General features: G+C 40.4%; 1 protein-coding gene across 1 annotated transcript in view; it reads left to right on the top strand.

Annotated features, from left to right (window-relative positions):
- LOC118816669 (mitogen-activated protein kinase kinase kinase 11) overlaps positions 1-23,546 on the top strand; it is a 53,592-nt gene that overhangs the window by 16,717 nt on the left and 13,329 nt on the right. Inside the window, exons 2-6 of the mRNA XM_036583186.1 lie at positions 16,011-16,191; positions 19,765-19,913; positions 20,170-20,345; positions 21,318-21,564; positions 23,195-23,302. Of these exons, the coding sequence (XP_036439079.1) occupies positions 16,011-16,191; positions 19,765-19,913; positions 20,170-20,345; positions 21,318-21,564; positions 23,195-23,302 (861 nt within the window). The remainder of the gene's footprint in view (positions 1-16,010; positions 16,192-19,764; positions 19,914-20,169; positions 20,346-21,317; positions 21,565-23,194; positions 23,303-23,546) is intronic.

Below are 23,546 nucleotides of genomic sequence, written 5' to 3'. Positions count from 1 at the left end.
CAACCCAGCCCCTTGTTCAGAATGGCATTGAGCATTGTTTGTTAATTGTTTGTAACTATGGTTTTGTGATATTGCAAAACTTATGTTGCAGAAAGCTGCAGTGTATAAATGAACCCTCTGTCCCAAATGTGTCGGGCTCCAGTCCTCACAGGCCAAAACACGGCTCGCTGCCTCATTGAACACACCTGATTCAGCTCATCAGCTAATTAGCAAGGCCTTCATGACCTGAATTCAGAGTGTTAGATGAGGGTAAACGGTAATATTCTTAACTGGAAAGTCCCCAGTTTGACATGCCTGCTCTATCCAATCACAGTGCTTTTGTGTGCTGTGAGTCTCCTGACCAACCACAGTTCCAGAGATGCAGTTCCATTTTGATGAAAGTATTTGTTATCTATCAAAAGTCAGTTATTTTAGGCGCAGTAATGCAGGCGGGTGTTTAGTCATGTCGTGTTGATTCACCACTGTATTCATAATGTGTGTTATGTGTATAAATACTAGTAATTGCAGTTATTTCGATATTGCTGATGTTCTGTTCAGGCTTTATTTCTGGCATGGAAATCTCTGACCTCGCAATGATTCAGTTTGATTACGGTTCTTTAGGAAACGACTCAATGTATGATGAAATCTCAAATTCCCCCTTGGTTTGATTAAACTGATTATTTTGATATGAGCTAGAATTATTTCTAAGGGCGGTTTTACTGCTGCCTTGTTTGGTGCAGATCTATCAAACTTGGTCCATTTTGACAGGTGTGAACACCCCACCCATACTTGAGTATGCACTAAACAACTGAACCATGGTCCGGCAAAAAGTTGCAGTTGTTGGATCGCTTCCCGAATGATCCCTGGTTCAATTGGTGGCTGGTGGAAACGCACTTTTGTGATGCACTACACCAAACAAGAGGATTCAACCTCAGAGCATGTTTTTCTGCTTTCACTAGCAGCACCTCAGCACTGTACTGTTCACATTAATGATGACTTGTGAAAAGCTGGGCACACTCTATGATTTTTAGCTCTATTTTAACCCCAGTTTTTCCCTTCTGGCAAATCTTTGACATTCTGAAGTGGTTTTTCAGGTCAGGAGCTCAATCAGAAGCGAATAGTGGTGTGGTTGATTTGAGAGGGGAAGTCAGTCTGTAGCCTTTTGATTAGGGGTTCTATTATTGAAAGATATGTAGTATATCCTACAGATGACACACTGAAACGGGTCAGAAGACTTGTGTACAGTATAAAGTGTTGTGTGTGTGTGTGTGTGTGTGTGTGTGTGTGTATATATATATATATATATATATACATATCTATATATATATATATATATATGTATACGTGTATACACACCAACTAAAAGGGCACAAAATCAAATTTATACAGCCAACACGTTCTGTTTTGAAATGGAGGTATGAGACTAATGTAGCTGACAAGTAAGAGAAAAGCTGTGTAAATACCCAGTTTCTAATTTTGGTGCAATCACTAATGCTAGTTAAACATCAGCTCTTGACTGACTCGCCTGTCCACTGGGGTTAATTGGTCACAGTTTGGGTTAATACATGACCTATCTTTCTGCTCTCTAGCGTTTAACGTTGGCTGTATGGGAGAATGGCGCTTTCTTTGTTTTGGGCCTCATTCAAGGCACAGTTAAATGAATTAAATGGGCTTTGAATATGAAATACATAACGTGAGTTACTAGAGATACTTTTAATATATACTCCAGTACATTGGGTTGTCTGTTCAGACAAATACATTTTGAAAGGGATGTTGAAAACTAACTGATCCATCCATGTTGCACCCACAAATGCAGTTTACAGGTGATACATAATGTTGAGTTTTCAGTTTAAAATGTTCTGCTGCTGAGCTGGACTGTGTTGTTGTAGCTAATCTAAAGTAGGCAGGTTGGAAATAGCAGTCAGTGTACCACCATGCTAATGTTAACTCCATTACACAACCAAAAAAACTACACCTAATCTATCCTAATTTCATGTGGAACGATCTAGGCCCCTCCAAGTCCCCTTGTAGCTATGCCCCTGGTGCACAGGCCTGCTTAGCGTAGTCCTTTTCAGAAGGGGTAGCAGGGTTGTGCCCCTCCAGTCCCTTGCTGACCACAATAACTTTCAAGCTAGCCTCAGAAAAGAAAGAAAAATATTAAGATTTGAAGTGTGTTGTGCAAATGACCGCAAATATCGTGATAGCCATACAGATGATGCAAGCTCATGAGAAGAAATCATGAGACTGCAGAGGAAAAAAAAACCCAAAAACAGTCGGTCATTGCAGAACTGTAAGATGCTGAGAGTCTGTGTCTTTTGCCTTACTTCTCTCTCTTGTACATTGTTTCTACTCTCTCACTCTGTCTCTCTCTCTCTCTCACTCTCTCTCTCTCTCTCTCTCTCACTCTCTGGGTCGTGGGTGGGGGCAGAATTCCGGCAGGGTGGGGGCTTTCCCCTGGAAGAAGGAGGGCTTTGTCTCTCTGGGGAGAAACACACACACACACACAGACTGTCTGGCAACCTCTGTGCACACACACACACACACGAGGAGGGGGGGTAATCACACGGAGAAAATGTTGAAAGGTTATGGAGAGAGAGAAAAAGGGAAAGAGAGAGAGAAAATGGTCAGAGAATGGAAGAAAAGAGGAAGGCATGAGATTAGAGAAGAGAATAAAGGACAGCGTGAGAGCTGATGAAGGAGAGGATGACAGAATGGAGGACAAAAGGCAAGGGTCACATGGGGACGTCTTTCTTTCCCAGTCTTTCTCTGGGCTAGCAAAACAATAGCAGAAATTAGGAGCCATAAAAATGTGGTTATGTTGGAGCGTTTGGCCTTTTGTGCTGTCCAGGCCTTTTGTTAAAGCCAAAAATCAAATGTACACTGTTTTCCCCTCCTTACCGCAAATGTAGCCGAATGAGCCAAAACATAGTGTCTGAAATGTGCTTCTTTAGTTTTGCACTGGAGCTGTGAGGCTAATGTGGCTAGCATGATGCTAACTGTGTGTCTAAATCATCACATGCTTGCCTTAAACTTTGTCTAGTTAGGGGACGAATTTACCCTTAACCACACTAGGGCTGTTCGATTGCCAGAAATAATGGAGTCGACTCTGATTCGTATTCTAAACAAAGAGAATCGATGGATTTTGATTCCAAGTGTTGGCACCACACAATAAGCGTGTTTCCAAGAACCTAAGACTCAGAGAAGGACGTGTGGCAAAAATAAAGAGCACAACATTCATTATATTTAATCTTAACAAGAAAATGTGAAGCGCTGATTCTACAACCGCATTTCCAAAAAACTTGGGATGCTGTGCAAAATGTAAATAAAAACAAAATGCAATGATGTGCAAATCATTTAAACCCTATATTTTATTGAAAATAGTACAAAGACAACATATCAAATGTTGAAACTGGGAAATTGTTTTGTTTTTTGAAAAATATATGCCCATTTTAAATGATGCCAACAACACATTCCAAAGAAGTTGGAATGGGGCAACAAAAGGCTGGTAAAGTTGTTAAAACAGGTCTGTAACATGATTAGGTATTAAAAAAGCATCTAAGCGTCTAATCTTTCAGAAGTAAAGATGAGGATGGGTTCACCACTCTGTGAAAGACTGCACAATCGAATAGTGCAACAATTCAAGAATAACGTTTCTCAACATAAAATAGCAAAGAACTTTTGCTTTTCATCATCTACGGTACATAATATCATTAAAAGATTCAGAGAATCTGGAGAAATCTCTGTATGCAAGGGACAAGGCCAAAAAACAGTATTTGCTGGCCGTGAACTTTGGGCCCTCAGTCGGCACTGCATTAAAAACAGACATGATTCTGTAGTGGAAATCACTGCATGGGATCAGAAACACTTCTGAAAACCACTTTCTATGCACACAGTTCACCAGTGCATCTACAAATGCAAGTCAAAGCTTTAAAACACAAAGAAGAAACCATATATAAACAGGATCCAGAAACGCTGCCACCTTTTCTGGGCCCAAGCTCATTTAAAATGGACTGAGAAGAAGTGGAAAAGTGTCCTGTGGTCTTTTTGGAAATCATGGACACTGGGTCCTCCAGGCTAAAGAGCACTCAGCTTGTTATCAGTGCACAGTTCAAAAGCCAGTATTCATGATGGTATGGGGGTGCATTAGTGCACATGGTATGGGTGACGTGCACATCTATGAAGGCACCATTAATGCTGAACGACATAAACATGTTTTGGCAAAATTTACTGCCATCCAGATGACGTCTTTTTCAGGGAGGGCCTTGTTTATTTCAGCAAGACAATGTCAAACCACATTCTGCATGTATTACAACAGCACTGCTCTGTATTAAAAGAGTCCAGGTGCCAAACTGGCCTGCCTGCAGTCCAGACCTGTCACCACTGAACATTTGGCGCATTATAACATGAAAAATACGACAAGGGAGACCCCGAACTGTTGAGCAGCTGAAATCCTATATCAAAGCATGAATGGGAAAACATTTCACTTCCAAAACTACAGCAGTGTCTCCTCAGTTCCCAAACGCTTACAGGGTGTTAAAAGAAGAGGTGATGAAACACAGTGGTGAACATGCCCCCGTCTCAACTTTTTTGGAATGTGTTGTTGGCATCAAATTCAAAATGGGTATATATTTAAAAAAAAAAAAACAATGACATTTCTCAGTTTCAACATTTGATTTGTTGTCTTTGTAGGATTTTCCTACCAAAAAATGGTTTACATGATTTGCATATCATCGCATTCCATTTTTTATTTACGTTCTGTTCAGCGTCTCAACTTTTTTGGAAATGGGGTTGTAGCTAAATTAACTCGTCAGACTTGTCTGACTCTGTCAACACATTCAGGTGGGTAGATATTTTGGCACTGACGGTGTTGTTTGATCGCTGTTTAATTTGATCCAGTTTTTTTTTTCCAATTTGACATTTTTATTTTCTTTTCCACTTTATGTACAGTGCAGTCGGACTGTTTACTTTCATTTAGTTTGATTTGTGGAGGACTGTATTTCTCAGACAGTCTGTCTAGACAGTGACAGTAGAATATCACATTTTGTGTGCATGTGTATGCGGGCAAACTTTAATGTGACAATGTGGAATGAAGTCCAAAGCTTTGGCCTTTACTCTCGATTTCAGAATGCCTGGAATCAAGGAATTGTATATTATTTTTGGATTTTGCCTATTTCAGAAGCATCTTAATGTAAAAGTCATTTTATGAGTGCATGGCGTAGCTAAAGCAGTAATAACAGCCTCTTGAGGCCTGAATTTTGTCTCTACTTTTGCTCATTTTTATAGGTAACAGTGTTTTATAGATAACTTGACATGGTTTTAGGCAAACGTGTGATCGTCTGTCCATATAGTTTGCACAGTGCTAACCTGGTGGCTGTAAGCTTCCATTACTTGTTAGTGACATTAGCCTTGTAGCTAAGCACGCTTCAGACACCAGACCTGTTTTGGCTAATAATTAGCTACATTTGGAGTGAGAGGGAAACCAGTGTACTAAAGTAAGGGTGAAACTCTTTAAGCCTTCTGTTGTCATGTCTGTGTCGATATCCCCTTCAGTCTGCTAGTAAAGTGCTACATGTGTGTTGATTTGTTGTTGGGAAGTGTGTTGTAGGAACCAGGTCATCTCTTAGCTCCTGAAGAGCCCTCGGCTGTTTCGTATCTCGCAGCAGCGCAAGGGTTCAGCTTAGTGAAATCTCTGTTTTTGAAACCCGTCAACAAACAGCAAAACACAGGCTGTTGTCGTGGTTACCATCTCTGGCGGCAATAGTGTACGGTCTGTGCAGCGTGGGGGAGCGCATTCTCGTTTCTCTTCTTTGTTTCTTTTTTCCTGTGGAGGCCTCTGGAGTTCGACCGCATCAAAAACATCCTTCTGGACCAGAGCCCAACAGATACAGTTGAAGTGAGCAGTGGAAATATAATTGCAGAGTATTTAGGCTTTGTCAGGCCACACTGTAAAAGTAAAGGGCTGCCTAAGCCTCAGTGCACTTATAGCATCGCCTCATGTTGTGGCTTTGCTGTTTCGGTTGGTGAACGCTTGCAGTCACCAAAGGTTACTTTCATGTTTTTTTTTTTTCATGTCATCTTCTTTTACTTCACTTGCCTCACTGAATATGCGTGACCAGGAACCGAAAAAGGTTTTATGATTTTAAATAACGATAGCAGGACCCTTTTTGGTGCAATCAATATAGAACCTATATATATATATGTATAAAACCACCTCCTTGTGTCTGCACTCTTTGTCCATTTTATTAGCTCCACTTACCATATGCAGTTTGTAGTTCTGCAATTACAGACTGTGGTGCATCTATTTCTCTGCATACCCTGTTCTTCAATGGCCAGGACCACCACAGAGCAGGTACTATTTGGGTGGTGGATCATTCTCAGCACTGCAGGGACACCAGTGTGGTGGTGGTGTGTTAGTGTGTGTTGTGCTGGTACGAGGGAATCAGACACAGCAGTGCTGCTGGAGTTTTTAAATGCTGTGTCCACTCATTGTCCACTCTATTAGACACTCCTACCTTGTCAGTCCACCTTGTAGATGTAAAGTCAGAGACAGTAGCTCATCTGCTGCTGCACTCATCAGTGGTCACAGGACGCTGCACATAGGACACTAATGGATGAGTAGTTTTGGTTGGTGGGTTGTTCTCAGTCCAGCAATGACACTGAGGTGTTTAAAAACTCCAGCAGCACTGCTGGGTCTGATCCACTTGTACCAGCACAGCACAGATTTTTTGTCTATAGGTTCTGGTCAAATGACGTTTTTCTTTGTTTCCTAACAGGAAATAAGTTAACACGTCCTCTACAGAGAACACACCTTTGCTTTTTATGTTTTATGTTGTATTTTTTGTTGATGTATATTAATACTAGCAATAGAAATTGTGCAGGTGTGCACAATATATCACTGGCTGATATTTTAGTGCCCAGTCACTGAGGATATTTCATTATTATTATTATTGTTAGTATTGATCTGATATTGGAATTACAGCTGACACCCTGTTTCTGCTCATGCACTGACGCATGTATAGTCACACTCTGCAGAGTGAAAATAGCAGCGGCGTGGAAGTTTTTCACAGTTTCTGCAGAATTGCAATTTGAAACAAAGGTTCAGACGATGCACAGTGAGAGCGAGAACACTCTGCAGACTTTCAGTACCGCTAATTAATCATTTGAAAACTTATTGCTCCGGTGATCTGTAGAGAATATGAGGCAACTAGCATCCTGCCTTAGCTTCATTTTGCTTTAAATGGGGTTAAATTATGAATTTCAAAAAAATTACAATTAAAGTAGTTCGAAATGCAAAAGTAAAACCATCACTTATCAGTATCAACCACAGCAAAGTGGTAGTTTTTAGTTATTGTTATTGGCCCATTGCCCAAGTCCACATTGATGCCTAGTGATTGACATTTTGCCTCAGTGACTGATAGCTGCTTCTCCATTGCCATTAATGTCTCAGGGCCCATATCCTGGAAAAACACATAGATTAGAATATGAACAGGTACAAATTAAGGTACAAATATGCACATTTCCCATTAGGAAAGTCAGTGTAGTCTACCTTTAAAATTATTTAAGGTGCACAACTGACCTTAAAACCATTGTTGTATCTTTGTGGGTACATTTACATTGTATCTTGATGAACAAAAACGTACCCGTACATTACCTTTTTTCTGACAGTTCATACAGTCCATTAATTTTTGAATGAGGAGAAATACAGGGCAGCCAATCAGAAGAGCTCATTTATATATGTCAGTCCTAAAAGCACAGTAACAAAACCTGCCTGTTTAATTCAAAAGGATAAAGACAGGTTAAAAAATGGTCATAAAAACTGAATTATAGCTGGTTTTGGTACATAAAACCACCAAATGTTGTAAGTGGGAGGAAAATTTCAATGCAAGAAGAATGTAGGGTATGGGCCCTTTAATGTAAATGATATAAAAATATTATAATGTTAAGGGTGTCATTGATTGAGAGCTGTGTGCGTGTGTGTGTGTGAACTCTCAGTGGCCCTGCGCTCCACCACAGAAGGGAACAGACACAGACAAGCTGACAGTGCACAATCTGTGTGTGATTTTGTGCCTGCTGATGTGTTTGTGTGTGTACTATCAGGACGCTTGTCCCTAAGTGACTTACTGAAATCTTTTCTATGTGTGGGTGTGGGTGTGCGTTCAGATGTTCATTCAGGAGCTTCTGAAGCAGGGGTGTCACTAGAGACTTTAGGACAGGGGGGTTAAACCTTTACTAAGGAGGTCTGGGGACATGCTCTCCCAGGAGGATGTTTTAATGGCCCAAAACGTCTGTTCACAGTGAACCTTTAGAATAGTGAGAGGGGGAAATGTATCAATAAATGTCTGTTTGGTCAAGTTGGCACACAGAAGATCTGTTTCTTGAAATGAAGCACAGATCTTTTCCGACTTAAGTACTAAATCTGTGCATCTGCACAGATCACAGATCAAACAAAGGCATTAAAGTCAAGCTGTACCAAGAGATTGGTCCAGTTGCGCTCCCTTGTTTAATAGTCTAGGTGACGTGGTCATCGTGACATTTACCAGCACAAAAATTACATTTTCCCAATGATTCTTTATTTAGTCTCACAAATGAGGATATATTAAGGGAATATGATAGATCTGATATGATTGGCTGAGCTGGCGTTATACTTTTCTGCAATGCTAAACGGCAGAGGGTTGCCGTCCTGTTGTCAGGTTAGAAAATCTCTGGTAGCACCGAGTGTTTGCATGGATTAAAGCGAACCCTGGAAAGATTATTCTGTTAGGATGCATTTGTCGTTTGGTTTCTTTGTTTTGGACTAAAGCAGGAAATGATGCATTGTTGCATTTCAGTTCTGGTTCTGTTAATATTCACATTGACATATTTGACACTGAAGCAAAGGTTGTAAACAAAAGTCATATGGACGAAAAGTCACAACCAATGTGAATATGTCGTTCTGTCAGTGTCTTGGGATATTCTAAAGCCGTAAACCATCCATCCATTACCGTGGTTTTCCCACAGTGCAGAGGGGCGAAAGCATAATTGATGTGTTCTGTCATATGTGTATGTCTAGCATTTTGTAACGGCTTTGAATGCGTCTCGTTTAACAACCGAAACTATCCGTTCTATAATTGCCAACTGAATCAGAGCTCATGAAGTGATGCTAAAACACATGCACGTGTCAGCAGTTCTGACTTGTTCTGTAAACCGCACTAACAGAGCAATCAGACTAGGGTTCTCGTAATAGAACAACCTGCAAAGACCCCTTTGTTTAAGGGCTTATATGAATAAGAATAAATTTGTCTTATACTTATTTTTTTAAATAATGAGGTTCTATTACATTTATGTGATTTCATGTACTAAAAACAATGTAATTCATTTTTATGACCGTTTTCCAGCCTTTTCCTTATCCCATCAAACTGGCTGTTTTTGTTACAGAACCTTTAAGGCTGGTATATGTAAATAAAGTCTTCTGATTGGCTGTGCAGCATCCGAAGAGCAGCCCAGAAGCAGTCCTCATAACTTCACCATGAATGGCTGGGGCTAAAGTGCTGGAGATGGAATAAGTGGTTATATGTGAAGGTGCTGCTTTTTGTGACATCACAAAAGCAATGAATTCAAAACAGGCTGTTTTTTGCAGTTTAGTTTCCAGATATGGACTCTATGGACTGAGGAGTGAACAGAACGTTTTGAATCCTTAACATCAATCTCTTTAATTAAAAGAAACAAGAAAAATAGGGTTTTCATGATACTAGGCACTTTAAAATCAATGAGTTTGGTCTGCACCAAATAAGCAAGCCAAGACTTCCTGATGCGGTTGGTCTTGGTCCACTTCCAAATAAACTCTGGTGTGATTAGTTTGAATTCTGAATGCAAAATGGGCCAAAAATATCTCAACAGACCTAACACAGAAAGAACCGTCATCTCTTTTAAACGTCTGATGATGTTTGGACACGGGCATGTGTTTTATTGTCTCTGTATGAACTCTGAATGGGTAATTACAGAAAGGATAGTTTTGATTTTAAAACGAGGCTAAAGCAGGTTCAGAGTCATTATAGAATACCGTATATACACATGACTGAACACATCAAATGTATCATGTATTAATATGCCAAGATTTGAAGTAAGACGCTGGGGGGCGTGTATTACTATGATTTTACTTTGACTTCACACCGTGTGAAAACCACCGTAATGTACAGCCTCTCATGGCTTATTGTTAATATCACAGGTCATCCATAAAACCCACAAGCTCAGTTCAGCCAGAGTACAGCATGGTTCAGAAAGTTCATTTAAAACAGATTTAAATCCAGTATCTCAAACCGCTTCAGCAGGTGGTCTGAGACGCATTTTAGGCAGATGTTAAATGTGTAAATGCCACATTCAACCAAAACCCCTCCTAATACTGTGAGTTTAACATTCAGTGGCCTTAAGTAACTCAAGCTAGTTAAAATAAAGTGTCAGTTTTGTTAGTCTTTACTTGTTATTCAGCGTCTGGCTTTAATCGATGGTATTCAGTTGATGTCACACTTGTCACCACCACCGTATTGTTGACATATCTCTGGTCTACATGATGACAGCGGTGTTCATAGAGCAACCGCTTGTGCTCTGTTAGTTAGTAAAGCATCCTGACGCATAAAATAAAGCAATGGTGTGCTACGTGGTTCATGGTTGTAGTAACAGCAGCAGCTAAAAACAAAACGGTGTAAGCTTTTATAGCATCTCAGCTTTCCGATGTTGTAAGGGGAAAGAAGCTGAGGAGCTGAGACAGCAAAACGTCAACGTCTAGGGCTGAACCACACCGTCTGCTGGTGTCCTGGTTGTTTACGTTGCCAGAAAGACGCCACTATCATTAATAAACCCACACAGTTGTGAGCTTTTGGAACATTTATGCGCTGTCACATGGTGTTAAATTTGCATATTTCTTTGCATATTTAACAAGATAAATGTTTTTTTTCTGTGGCATATCTTTACTGTTGAAACAAAAAATGTAAACATTTAAAACCATGATGAGAAGTGCTTTAAGTTGACACGCGTGGGCCAGTGATTAATACAAGAGGCGGCAAACTTTTTTTGGAACAGAACATGAAAAAAGAGGGACATCCCCAGTGATTGGTTGTTGTATAAGAGCTGATTTGCATATTATGCGCAACATAGCAACGGAATTCCAGTCTGACTAACTGGAGATGCATTTGCCTACCAGGTGTAAATGTGTGCGTTTAAAGTCTTACTAGGTTACAATCAATATACAAGTCACACGAAACGGCCAGTCACATGAAACGTCACAGTGTAACGTAAAGTAAAGAACTGTATTATAGAGTAACTTTGGAGCGTTTTTAGTGGGGCGTTCATCATGAGATGATGTTCACAGAGTGTAAAAGGCAGCTGGCTTTTGCAAATGATGCACAATTTTTTAAAAAATCAAGAGTTGAAATGAATGATTCTGTATACTCACTATAGCAAGATAAATCAGGATAGAACGGTCTACTGTAAATCTGCATCTGACCTATGCTTTGAATGGAAGCATAGGCCTCTTTAGGCCGCCACATCAGACCCGTGCGAGGGTTTTCATGCTCCAGCAATACTGCCGCTTTAGTGTGGCTGTGCTGTGCGTCTGTACCACAGCCTGCTGTGTCCACTGTGAGCGACTGAGCTGTGCTAACCAAGACCCTGAGAATAGCGCTGTGCTGAGGCTGCGGGTGGAGAAAGAGTGAGGGATTATTTTCTGTCCTCTTTTGAGGAACGAGAAGAGCTGATTTGCGTCACATCCTGTGGAGGAGGTCACAAGAAACAGACTGAAGGAAACCACCACACTGTGTGTGTGTGTGTGTGTGTGTGTGTGTGTGTGTGTGTGTGTGTGTGTGTGTGTGGAGTATAAGTCGATGTCTCTCTACCATCCATTTTGCTTCGTTGTGGTTGCTGGCAGTAGAGAGCAGGCTTAAGTTTGGGTTGGGCAGGATTTGGTGCGAGAGAGAGAGAGTGAGGGAGAGAGAGAGAGCTGCAGGAGTTTTAGAAAAACAGTCAGACTGAACAGTGAGCGCTGTGTGTGTTCTGCATCTTTATTAGAAAATGATTTGCAGTAAAACAGGAAGGAATGAGGAGCTGTTTCACTTCTTACTAACATTTCACTGTGTGCATGTTCAGTCTAGTTTCTGCTAAACGTCATATACAAAATGATCTTATCTGTGAATTAAAGTATGCTTTGATTAAATAGGGCCAAAATATGATAGCATTTTTCTTGTGTTTTATCTTTTGTCCCCCAAGTACATTTTTATTGACTATTTCCAGCCTCTCTTTATCCCATAGAATCAAACAGCCTGTTTTTTGTTACTGTGCCTTTAAGACTGATGTATGTTGATGATGTTCTGAGTGGCTTCCCTCATTCAAAAAGCAGTCCGAGCTGAAACTCTGTATAACTTCAGGATGAGTTGGCCGAGCTTGGTTAAATGGTTAAATGACATTGTTGATCATGTTAAGTGAAAATACTTTGATGTGTCCTGTACAGAGAACACTTTCTGCACATTTTAATGCACAATTGCTGATTACGGGGCTGAATTTAGCATATTGGAAGAAAATAAAACAAAATGTGATCTGTGCAAAAGTTTTGGCACATTTTTATATTTTATGTTTCATGATAAAAAAATAAATAAATATAGATTGTCCTCTGTAGAAAATCTTTACATGTCATTTGACCAGGCATCATTTTTGCAGCTTAGTTTACAAATGAATTGTATGGACTGTAACTTTTTCAATGTGAACATCAAATCCTTTTATTTCGCCGTATGCAAGATCTGTTTTATATGATATAGGCCCCTTAATAATAATTGCAAAAATCTTTCCACCAAGCATTGTAGTTTGTTAACAGTAGGCATAACAATCAAAGATTATTCAGCAAACAAAAAAAATGAAAACCGTTTAGTGTAAGGAACTCTTAACTTTAATTGAAAAGTGTACAATAAAGAAATAAGGTGGTTAATAGTTTCTAAAATCTGACAAAGCCCACATGTTCTTGTTCAATTCTGTATTATTGCACCAATTTATTAAATGGTGCTATACACGGATATTATCTTTGATTATTGTGTTGCTTGGCAACCACAGGCTTTGTTTTAGGCCTGTATTTTCCCATGTAATGCACTGAAGCTGGGGCTCTTCTTCATTTTTGACCCAAGGACCTAAATGAGAGAATTGAGACCAGACTGGGACCCAAGCAGAAAGTTATTACTACACTGAGTTTAGGAAATAGCTCAGCATGGTTTCACATTAACATTGCCTGGCTTTTTGATGGTAAGAGGACTCGGCTGCGGAGAAACACTGGTTATGTATGATGTGGATGTTTTCGTAAACAGATAATGAAATCTACAAACAACAGCACATTTAAGATCTTGGTAGGACATTAGTGTTTGATTAAAAAAAAGTTTGGTTAGAGATGCGATTATATATTAGATTTATATTGAAGAACTCGCGTATGCTATAGACCTATATCCGGCTGTTCGGCCTACAGCCAGTTATATCTCATTTACATATGTGACTCAGCTCTCTCAGCTCAACTCAGCTCTCTCAGCTCCTCTCAGCTCAACTCAGCTTTCTCAGATCTCCCAATCTCTCAGCTCTCTCAGCTCAACTCAGCTCTCTCAGCTCAACTCAGCTCTCTCAACTCCTCTCAGCCCAACTCAGCTTTCTCAGCTCTCCCAATCTCTCAGCTCAACTCAGCTCAACTCAGCTTTCTCAGCTCTCAACTCTCTCATATTTCTCAACTCTCTCAACTCTCTCAGCTCTCTCAATTCTCAGCTCTCAACTCTCTCATATTTCTCAACTCTCAACTCCCTCAGCTCTCGCGACACATTCACCTGTGACGTCTCACTCACACGCAACTTCTGCTTTCCTGCCAACAAAGAGGAAGTGAGAGAGAGAGAGAGAAAGAGAGAGAGACATAGAGGTGGAGCTTGAGGTATTGTGACAGAGAGACAGTAGTGTAAAAGAGAAAGAGTATATGTACAAAAAAGTCACATATTGAATAATATGTTATAATAAGTTACATCAACACAATGTTGTCTTTCAGTTTACTGACTTTTGACAGTGATGTTGATGTTTAAAATATAAGTGTATATATGATAGTGTGTGTGTGTACATGTAGTTTGTGTCTATGTATGTGTATATAGTTTATTACTATTATATACACACAAATATAAATGTGTGTGTGTGTTTGTAGTTTGTGTATATGTGTAAATATAAATGTGTGTGTGTGTGTGTGTGTTTGTAGTTTGTGTATATGTGTACATGTACTGAGGTTTGTGTTAAAACAGACGAAAAGAACCAGTTGTGCTACAGTTGTAATCCACACTGTTTGTCCAAAAGTTTATAGATACCTGCTGATCCAGGGTGTCTTCTGAAATCTGTAGTAAAAGCCTCTACTCTTCTGGGCCGATGTTGGAACATAGCTGTGAGGATTGAGGTTTGATTCCATAAGTGAGGTCAGGTTCTGATGGTGGATGATTAGTTCTGGATCACTCATCCCAAATTTATTGGATGAAGCTCAGTTATTCCAGAGAACACAGTTCCAATTCTCCACGGTGCAGTTTTGGGGCCTTTATAGCCCTGAAGCTATTGCTTAAAATTGGGCATGATGACTCTAGGCTCATGTGTGGCTGCTCCAAAACATCCCATTTTATTGGTCAGTGCTTTTCTGTGGAGATTATACCATCAACTAAACACTTGTGTCAGCAATTTTAAAGTAGCTGAATTCACTCACAGAAGGATTGTCTTTGGACATATAGTGTATACACATATATAGCTGACATATATTAAACAAAATCACAAGGGCAAATTTTACAATCAGAATTAACAATTGAATTAACTCAGAAGTGGGAAGTTGGATCTCAGAACTGTGTCATTTTCAACCATTATTGACTGATGTACCACAAATACTATGATAATCTCATTTTAAAGTAGAGAAGTGATATTTGTATTATTGGTGATGATGTGAGTAGCCATGATTAGAAGACCTTTAACTCTGAGTTGAGAGCATCCTGACAACCAGAGTTGAGAACATCCTGACTTTCTGAGTAGCAATTCCCAGTTGATGAGGTGTTGTCTTTGGTTTTTCCTAGTCAGAGTTTGGAAAGTCCAAGTGAAGCTTTAGTCAGAAACATTACGAATTCTCAAAGGTCGGATGGTCAGGTGTTCATAGTTCCATTGTCTGTTGACATGTAAGGATACACATTGGATAAGGTTTTTTATTTTGAGGTTCAGAATTGATTCTCAGTATCTTGATTGGATGCACCCAGATGTCTAATTCTGAGTCAGAACATACATTATTCATACAGTTTTAAAGTTCCATACACTTTTTCAAATCAAGTTGTATACTTTGATACTGTACTGAAATTGTTGACAGTGCATGAAAGGCAACAGTTGTACTGTACGTTGTTTGTCGTGAGTTTTACTGATTCAGGCAAAATTCTCTCAAGCAATGGAGTACATAAAATTATAGAGCAAAGAAGTTCAGTTCAGGTTAATGCTAGGCCTGAGCAATATGGACAGAATGCTGTGATAATGCTATGTATTTAGATTGTGATATGATTTGCAGCGTATTAAAATGCACTGGTGAACATTTGATGCGACTTGATGTGACATGTTTAACGACCGGTCTCCATTATTACGCTGTAAGAAGTGGCTCATCAGATCTACCTAAAAAAATGGCTTCATGTGGCAACAAGCAATTGAACTAGTTTTGTTGAACTCAAAAAAGTTCTTTGATTGAAAGATTCGTTCATTCAAAGTGTTGATTTAGGTTGAATAAAAATAGTTAATTTGCTTGTAACTACATGGTCATTTTTTAGATAGATCTGACGAGCCACTTTTTACAGTGTATGACCAGAATAATTGACTTTTGTTGGGTTACATGAACACCTTGATTCACCCAGACCATCACAGAAACTCATCTGGAGCTGTGATTGATCAGGATGATCACAGCAAAAACACTTCTGCAGTGTCACCAATGTCATGATTGCAAAGGCACAATAACTATTCCTAATCCATCTCTGTCTCTCTCTCTCTCTTAGTCCTCCTGGCTCAGCCGATAGAGAAGGATGGCATCGAGGGTAAAACTCTGAAGATCACAGATTTTGGGCTGGCACGAGAGTGGCACAAAACCACCAAGATGAGCACAGCAGGCACCTATGCCTGGATGGCACCAGAGGTCATCAAATCCTCCACCTTCTCAAAGGGCAGTGACGTATGGAGGTAATGAGAGAAAGGTCCCCACGATTATAGAAAAACATTGTTCTTATTCAAAAAGCTAGCTGACTCAGTAATTTGCTTACTTAAGTTTAAAATTCAAATTAATTATATTGACAGGAGCTGGTAGGGGGCTGAAGTAGGATGTTGTTAAGAGCCCCCAGATGTTCAAAACACAGCTGTGAGCAGTATTTAGCAACAGTAATATGCAAGCGAAAATCTCGACAAAGATACTAATGAAAGAGTTAGTGCTCTCTAGAAATGAAGTGCCGTTCGCCCCCACAATCTCTCTCTCTTCTTTCTCTCTCACACACACATAAACACATAAATACTCAGCTTTGTTGTTACCTGTAGCAGGTGAGTAAAACAATGCTGCTCTTATTCAGCCTGAGAGAGGGTGGGAGGCTAAAGACAGGCACATATTCACAGACATGAACTCAACACAGCAGCCACACACACATACTCAGAACAATAGAGCTTGTGTGCCACAGGACACATCTCTACACCCACTGTACCTGCGGACCACTCAGGCTGTCCTTATGCCTGAATCACTTCACCAACAAAAAAGACCTTCAGCATCACAAACGTTTGATATAGCAGTCACATATCATCAGAGGGGTGAGGTCAGTCTGGAAACAGACGGTTCTTTTCTATAAGTAATGAAAGCATATGAACTTGTCTAAATTCGATCAGTACATCAAAGCAGTCGCTTCACAGTGTGAGATTGTACAGCAGTTAGTTAGTTATCATTCTGCTGTTTCTAAGCAACAGCAACTAGTTGTTTCACTCTAAGCTGGTGGCACTACTTTTTGACTAATTTGGCAAAATTAAAACTAGAGCTGTCAACCAGTTAGATAGTTGGTCATGATTAATCGCATTACTTTACGATTAGTTGCATTTGTATTTGCTCAGATTTCCCCCTAAAGAAAGTTTTTTTTCCATTTAAAAAGCAGTTCACTTTGTTATAGCTGTATGAGTAGACAAAATGAGCTTAGAATGTATTTATTACTTTTAGTAATTCCAGTTGATCCTGAATGTGAAAATTCACATGAACGCAGAGTGAATGTGAAGATAGAGTGAATGCAGTTCCAGTGGCTGCGTGGTCCAGCTCCTCCAAATTCGTAGTCGTCTCTGACGCTTTCATACCGCTGCGCTGTCTTGTTTAAGGGGAACTAGAACTTTTGACTTTGCTGTTGCTTTTGTTACTTTGCAAGTTCTTGATTTGTCCTGATTTCTCGCGCATGCACTGTCCAGTCTAGTCTGCTGAAGGCGTATTACTGATATCACTGTTATTGCCAGCATTAGCGCTTTGTTTTGCTTGTAAATGATACTTCATATGAGTGATAGAACTTTCTCTCTGAACATATCAAATGATAGCCAGCTCAGCTGATTAAAACATGACGTTGTTGCTTAGCAACGGGGAGACGGGCAGCCAGAAGCAGCATTCAAAAACGCGCACTGTGAACCCCAAGGAGGTAAAGACGCAGTGTGCCCACTCTAAGCTAAGTAATCTCTGATAGACCGGCTTATTCTGGCACTGTAGCACAGCTGAAAACAGTAGCAGCCGTACTGAATTCTGAACTCAATGTCAGGTGGATTTGTTCTTTTAAATAATGACTGGACAGTTTTCAGTTACAGAGCGCCGGCTTCACTTTCTGGCTCTTTCGAACCGCATGTGGCCCTGATTTCTCGTGCATGCTTTAAATGAAGCGGAAGCCGCTGAGCGTATCTGGAAGTTATTAGCGAAATTTGTTAGCCGTGCAACCACAAAGTTTCACAGCATGAAATCCCACCGCTTTGAGCTTTTCTCTGTAAAATTCACACATCTGTGCTGAAGCACTTCTGGAAGTCAATGAGAACACTTTCCGTTCCCTCTGCGATGACTACTGCAGCACTGAACCGCTGCACAATCACTAACAGCCTGTCCCTTTTATTTCAAAGACTTTAACTGCATCTTTATATATTCCTCAGATTATGGTGTTTAGAAGCTGCAGGCAGAGAAAGCTGTGTTGTGCAGTGAGAGTGAGAGTGTGTGTGTCTGTATGTGTGTGTGTGTGTATGCTGTAATTAAGGGTCTATATAAAGCCACTGTGGGCGAATCTCTCTCTCTCAGTGAGAGCGTTTTAAAGGAGAAATGCTCTTGTGTGGCTTTCAGGGTGTAATTGTCAGTGCAAGTCAGCCAAAACACAGAGGTTTCTGCTTTTTTTTCCTTCTGTGGACACCAAACAGCTGCATCCAGCGTGTGTCTTTGTGCTGTTTGTGTGTGTGTGTGTGTGTGTGTGTGTGTGTGTGTGTGTGTGTGTCTGTGTGTGTGACTCCATCTGTTTGGCTTCATTGTGTGTGTGTGCTGTAGTGAAACTAAGTTTGCTTTTACCGGTTAAAGAGTTGCTTGATTCCTCATTTTGATCTGATTGAGGATGCCAATAGCCCTTCTCTCTTTCTCTCTGTATTATTACTTTTTCTTTTTCTCTCTCTCTTATTCTCTTTCCCTCCATCCAATCTCTCACTCCCTCCCTCTGATTCTCTCTCTTACTTTCTTTCTTTTCTTACTCTTTCTCTTATTTTCTTTCCCTCCGTCCAATCTCTCTCTTTCCGTTCTTCCAATCTCTCTCTCTCCTCCTTCATCCAATCTTTCTCTCTTTTTCTCTCTCTCTCTGTCTGTGTCTTTTTCTCTCTCTTATTCTGTTTCTCTCTCTTTGTTGTAATTTGTATGTACATGTCTGCGTCTACCTGCATTAGTATTACAGATAAAGATAACATTTATTGCTGTAGGGTTATAAATACAGGCGGCACGGTGGCACAGTGGGTAGCGCTGTCGCCTCACAGCAAGAAGGGCCTGGGTTCGATTCCCGGCCGGGTGACCAGGGTCGTTTCTGTGTGGAGTTCTGCATGTTCTCCCCGTGTCTGCGTGGGTTTCCTCCGGGTACTCCGGTTTCCTCCCACAGTCCAAAAACATGCAGTCAGGCCAATTGGACGTGCTAAATTGTGAGTGAGTGTGTGTGAATGTGTATGTCTGTCTGTCTGCCCTGCGATGGACTGGCGACCTGTCCAGGGTGTATCCTGCCTTCCGCCCAATGACAGCTGGGATAGGCTCCAGCACCCCACCGCGACCCAGAAGGATAAGCGGTTTAGATGATGGGTGGATGGATGGATGGTTATAAATACAGTAAAATTAATAAATATTACAGCAGCTTAGCGTCATCTAAACTTTCTGCTCTTCCAGAGTGCAGTACATACCTCATCAAATATCAGTTACTGTGAGTCAAATCTGAGCATCTGTCCCATGCTCATAATTCTTGTCAAAGTGATAAGAAGACGTGACAGTTTTGCCTGAGAACATTTTGCTAGTCTTCACTTGAGCATGTGTTGTTTTCACCACAGGTATGGTTTTGAAAACTGTTATGTTAAGGTTAGGGTTAGATTTGTAGTACTACTTGGCTACAGTAACACAAAAATCAATATATAGTACACTCAGATCTTTTATGAACGTAACTAAACATGCTAACTTGTTCTCTCTCTCTCTCTCTCTCTCTCTCTCTGTCTCTCTCTCTCTCTGTCTCTATCTCTCTCTCTTTGTAGTTACGGTGTGCTGCTGTGGGAGTTATTAACAGGTGAGGCTCCTTACAGAGGTATAGATGGTCTGGCTGTAGCGTATGGAGTGGCCGTCAATAAGCTGACCTTACCCATCCCCTCCACATGCCCTGAGCCATTCGCCCAACTCATGTCAGGTGAGCTCTTTCATTTTTCTCTTGAAATCCATTCATCTATTGGTCCATCCATCCATCAGTCTGTCCATATATCTGTCCATTTAGCCATCAGTCCATCCATCCATCTACCTGTCCCTCCGTCAGTCTGCCCGTTTATTTTTTCTTCTGTCCACCAGTCCGTCCGTCCGTCCACCCACCCATCCATTTATCCATCACTCAGTCTGTATGTGCTCACATAACTGTATGTTTTCTCTCTATATGTGTGTAAATGTATCAGAGTGCTGGGAGCAGGACCCCCACCGCAGGCCGAGTTTCGCCTCTATCCTGGCTCAGCTGTGCGCTCTGGAGCAGCAGGTGATGGAGGAGATGCCTCAGGACTCCTTCCACTCACTGCAGGAGGACTGGAAACTGGAGATCCAGGACATGTTCGACGAGCTCCGCGCCAAGGAGAAGGTGAGTTTGCATGTATATTAGTGGACAGAATACTTGGATTGTGATTATATTATTTCATGTTGTGATTGAGACACTTTACAGTTCATTAAAAAGTTATTGCTGTAACATGGTTAAAGACTGTCCTGCATTATTTTGACCGAAATGTAAATAACTTGATTCATCAAAACACCCAAAGAAACACTCATCTGGAACTGTGCTTGGTCAGGACACTAACAGCAAGCAGTTAAACACTGTGATCGGTCAGAGGGCTCATTTGCATATTGCAGCCTTATGTGATATAATCCCTGGAAAAGCCAGTATCATGATAGCGATTAACAAATTATGTAGGGGACATTCAGGTGACAGCTTTTTAGGCATGTTTTTCTTATTGTTGTCTATGGAGCAAACATAGTGTTTTTAAGCCACGTTTAAGATTGAAAAGTTAAGTGCTGGAGTGGCAGTGCAACAGCTGACCAATCAATATTGAGCATGTCTTTGGTCATCCACCATGAAGGAAAAGCTAGTTTCTATATAGTTTAGTTCACTCATCGGTCAGCCGTTCCTCAGACTGCTCTACTTGATCTTGCACTAGTTCTGGTTCAGATTGAATAATGTTTGGGTCTTGTCCCGCCCCCAATGCTACTGAAGAGCCAGTCATTAGATGTCATTAGACAGCCGAACGCGCTCAGAGGAAAGCGCCGACCGCCAGATCTGTTACGTGTGCTAACAGATGCCTGCGCTAGCATTGCGCTGAGTGATGGGGGGACAGGCAGGGCCATCCTACCCACCCAGTTACCCAGTTAATGTGCATCTTTGCAGACAATTAAATCAGCTGTCGGTCTCTTCTGTTGTCTCAGATTGGTTTGTGTTTACCTACTTGTCAATCAGATGCTTTAAAAGTGGTTCTTCCGTGGCATTGCTCCAATGATTTCTCCAAAGACATCTTTATTCTATCTAATATATCTAATACACAGTTGTGTGTGTGATGTGCAGGAGCTGCGGTGTCGGGAGGAGGAGCTGAAGCGAGCGGCTCTGGAGCAGAAGTCTCACGAGGAGTTCCTGCGTCTGCGGGAGCAGCAGCTGGCGCAGTGGGAGCAGGATGTGTTCGAGAGGGAACTTTCACTGCTCATCCTCCACCTCAACCAGAACCAGGAGAAACCCAACGTCAAGAAGCGCAAAGGAACCTTCAAAAAGCACAAGCTGAAGGGCAAGAACGGAGAGAAAATCAGCATGCCACAGGGTAGGCGCTGAAGATGTGCATAAAAGATGACGAGTCATCACCATCGACTGCTGCGCCACTTAGCTCTAGTGTTAGCATTAGCTCTTTTACTCAAGCACAGGGAAATTTGCCCTCCTAGCTCTAGCATACCATTTTACCATGATACATTATTGTCAGGTGAAAAAGCTCATTTTTCTCTTTCCCACAATTAACCGTTTTTATTCATTAACTCTTTTACATAGAAGTATGAAATTAGTCAGAATGTATATCCCTAATTTCTAAAGTAAATTTAGATATCAAAAGTATATTTAAAAGCCTTTACATTAAAAAGGAATTCCACTGATCTTTCAAAATTCCTGCTTAACATGTGTTTTGATGTGAAATGGTTTATTATAGAGAAACCTACTGATTTCTTTAGAGTGGTGGTGATAGGAACCAGGGGTGGCAATGTCTACAACACGCATGTAGACATTTAATTTACTATCTAAATCATGTGTTTTCTGAGTTTTTATATGCAATGTGGATAGTGGTAAAATCATAGTAAATGTGAAAAAAATACATTTTCTTTGGGTACTACATTACTTTATATTGTCCTGCATATTACCTTTCTACCTTATATGTAACTCTCCACATGTACCTCCCCTCTTTGCTCTCGTAAAGTAATGTTTCAGGCATCAGGCAGTATATTCATAATGTAACAGCTTTCGGTGAGGCAGCTTTTAAAGTCATTACCCTTTAGATGGTCCATGTTACCCCTATTGTGAACAATAATGACTCTAAAAATATCTCTGAGATGACACATTTCACATCAAACCACTCTGAATGACTTTGCTTCACATCTTAATGATGGGGTTGTGCAGAATTTTTGAAAAATTCAGTGGAATTCTCCTTTAAATAATGAGTTTTAAACAAACTGCCACTAAAACCGACTTTAGTGGAGTGAAATATGATCTGCCATTGTAGAGCATTCACTCTGTGTCATGGGCGTCTGTGCCTGTGTGTGCATGAAAACCGTGGTAGTTACTGTCCTACATATTTATTTGCTACATTCATTATTTCTCTTTTTCAACATCACAGACATTTTACCTTTCATAAAAGTATTAAAATGATATAGAGTCAGTTTATGTGATTATATGTTTCAGTTAGGGCTGTCATGACATTTTAGGTGATGATTCATTTTCATATAGAAAATTGCGATTAACAGTTAATATGCTAAAAATGTTGGAAGTAGCTACATAGCTAACAAATAAACAAACATTACTCACCACTGCCCTTTGAATTTGTTGGCGCATCATATTTGACATTTTTACAAGTCCCCTAATGTCTCAATGAATGCAGTTACTGCTTACGTTTGTTTACCTTTATTGCACCCAATTCACATTTTGCTTGTTGCAGCATAAAATGATTGTGAAATCTAACAACTGTGGGGAAAAAATAGTTGTGATCCTCTCAAATAACTGTGATCAGACAAATATGTAATAATTGTGTAGGGCCTAGATTCATTTATTAAAATGAAAACTTTTTATACAAGCAAAAAGAGTAAAAGTAACAGCTTGTTTATTATATTGATTATAGAAATCTTATAAATAACATTAGTTAACACAGACTAAGTAAATTGTAGTGAAGTTATGTTTGTGCCTTTTTTTTCTAGATTTCATCCATAAGATCACAGTGCAGGCGTCTCCAGGGCTGGAGAAGAGACGAAACTCTCCAGATTTGGGGTCTCCTTCGATCGGACCCCGCTTCCGTGCCATCCAACGTTAGTGTGTCTATTATTACTACTACTACTGCTACTGATTTATTTCACTTGTAAATCATTACAGAACAATGCAGTAAATTGTAAATGGTTAAAGTGAACATAAAGTTTATGAAGTAATTTTACAAGTGCTCAGTATGAACCTCCTCCAGCTGTACGGACAACATCAACGCGATAGTCAGATTCATCCTATACTCGATTGAGCATGTCGGGTGTCACTGTGCTCACGGCTCTTTCAGTGCGATTT

Source organism: Colossoma macropomum, unplaced genomic scaffold (assembly GCF_904425465.1).
Source record: "Colossoma macropomum unplaced genomic scaffold, Colossoma_macropomum, whole genome shotgun sequence".
NCBI lineage: Eukaryota > Metazoa > Chordata > Actinopteri > Characiformes > Serrasalmidae > Colossoma > Colossoma macropomum.
The sequence above is the reverse complement of the archived record's forward strand: the minus strand, read 5'-3'. Positions and strand labels throughout refer to the sequence as shown.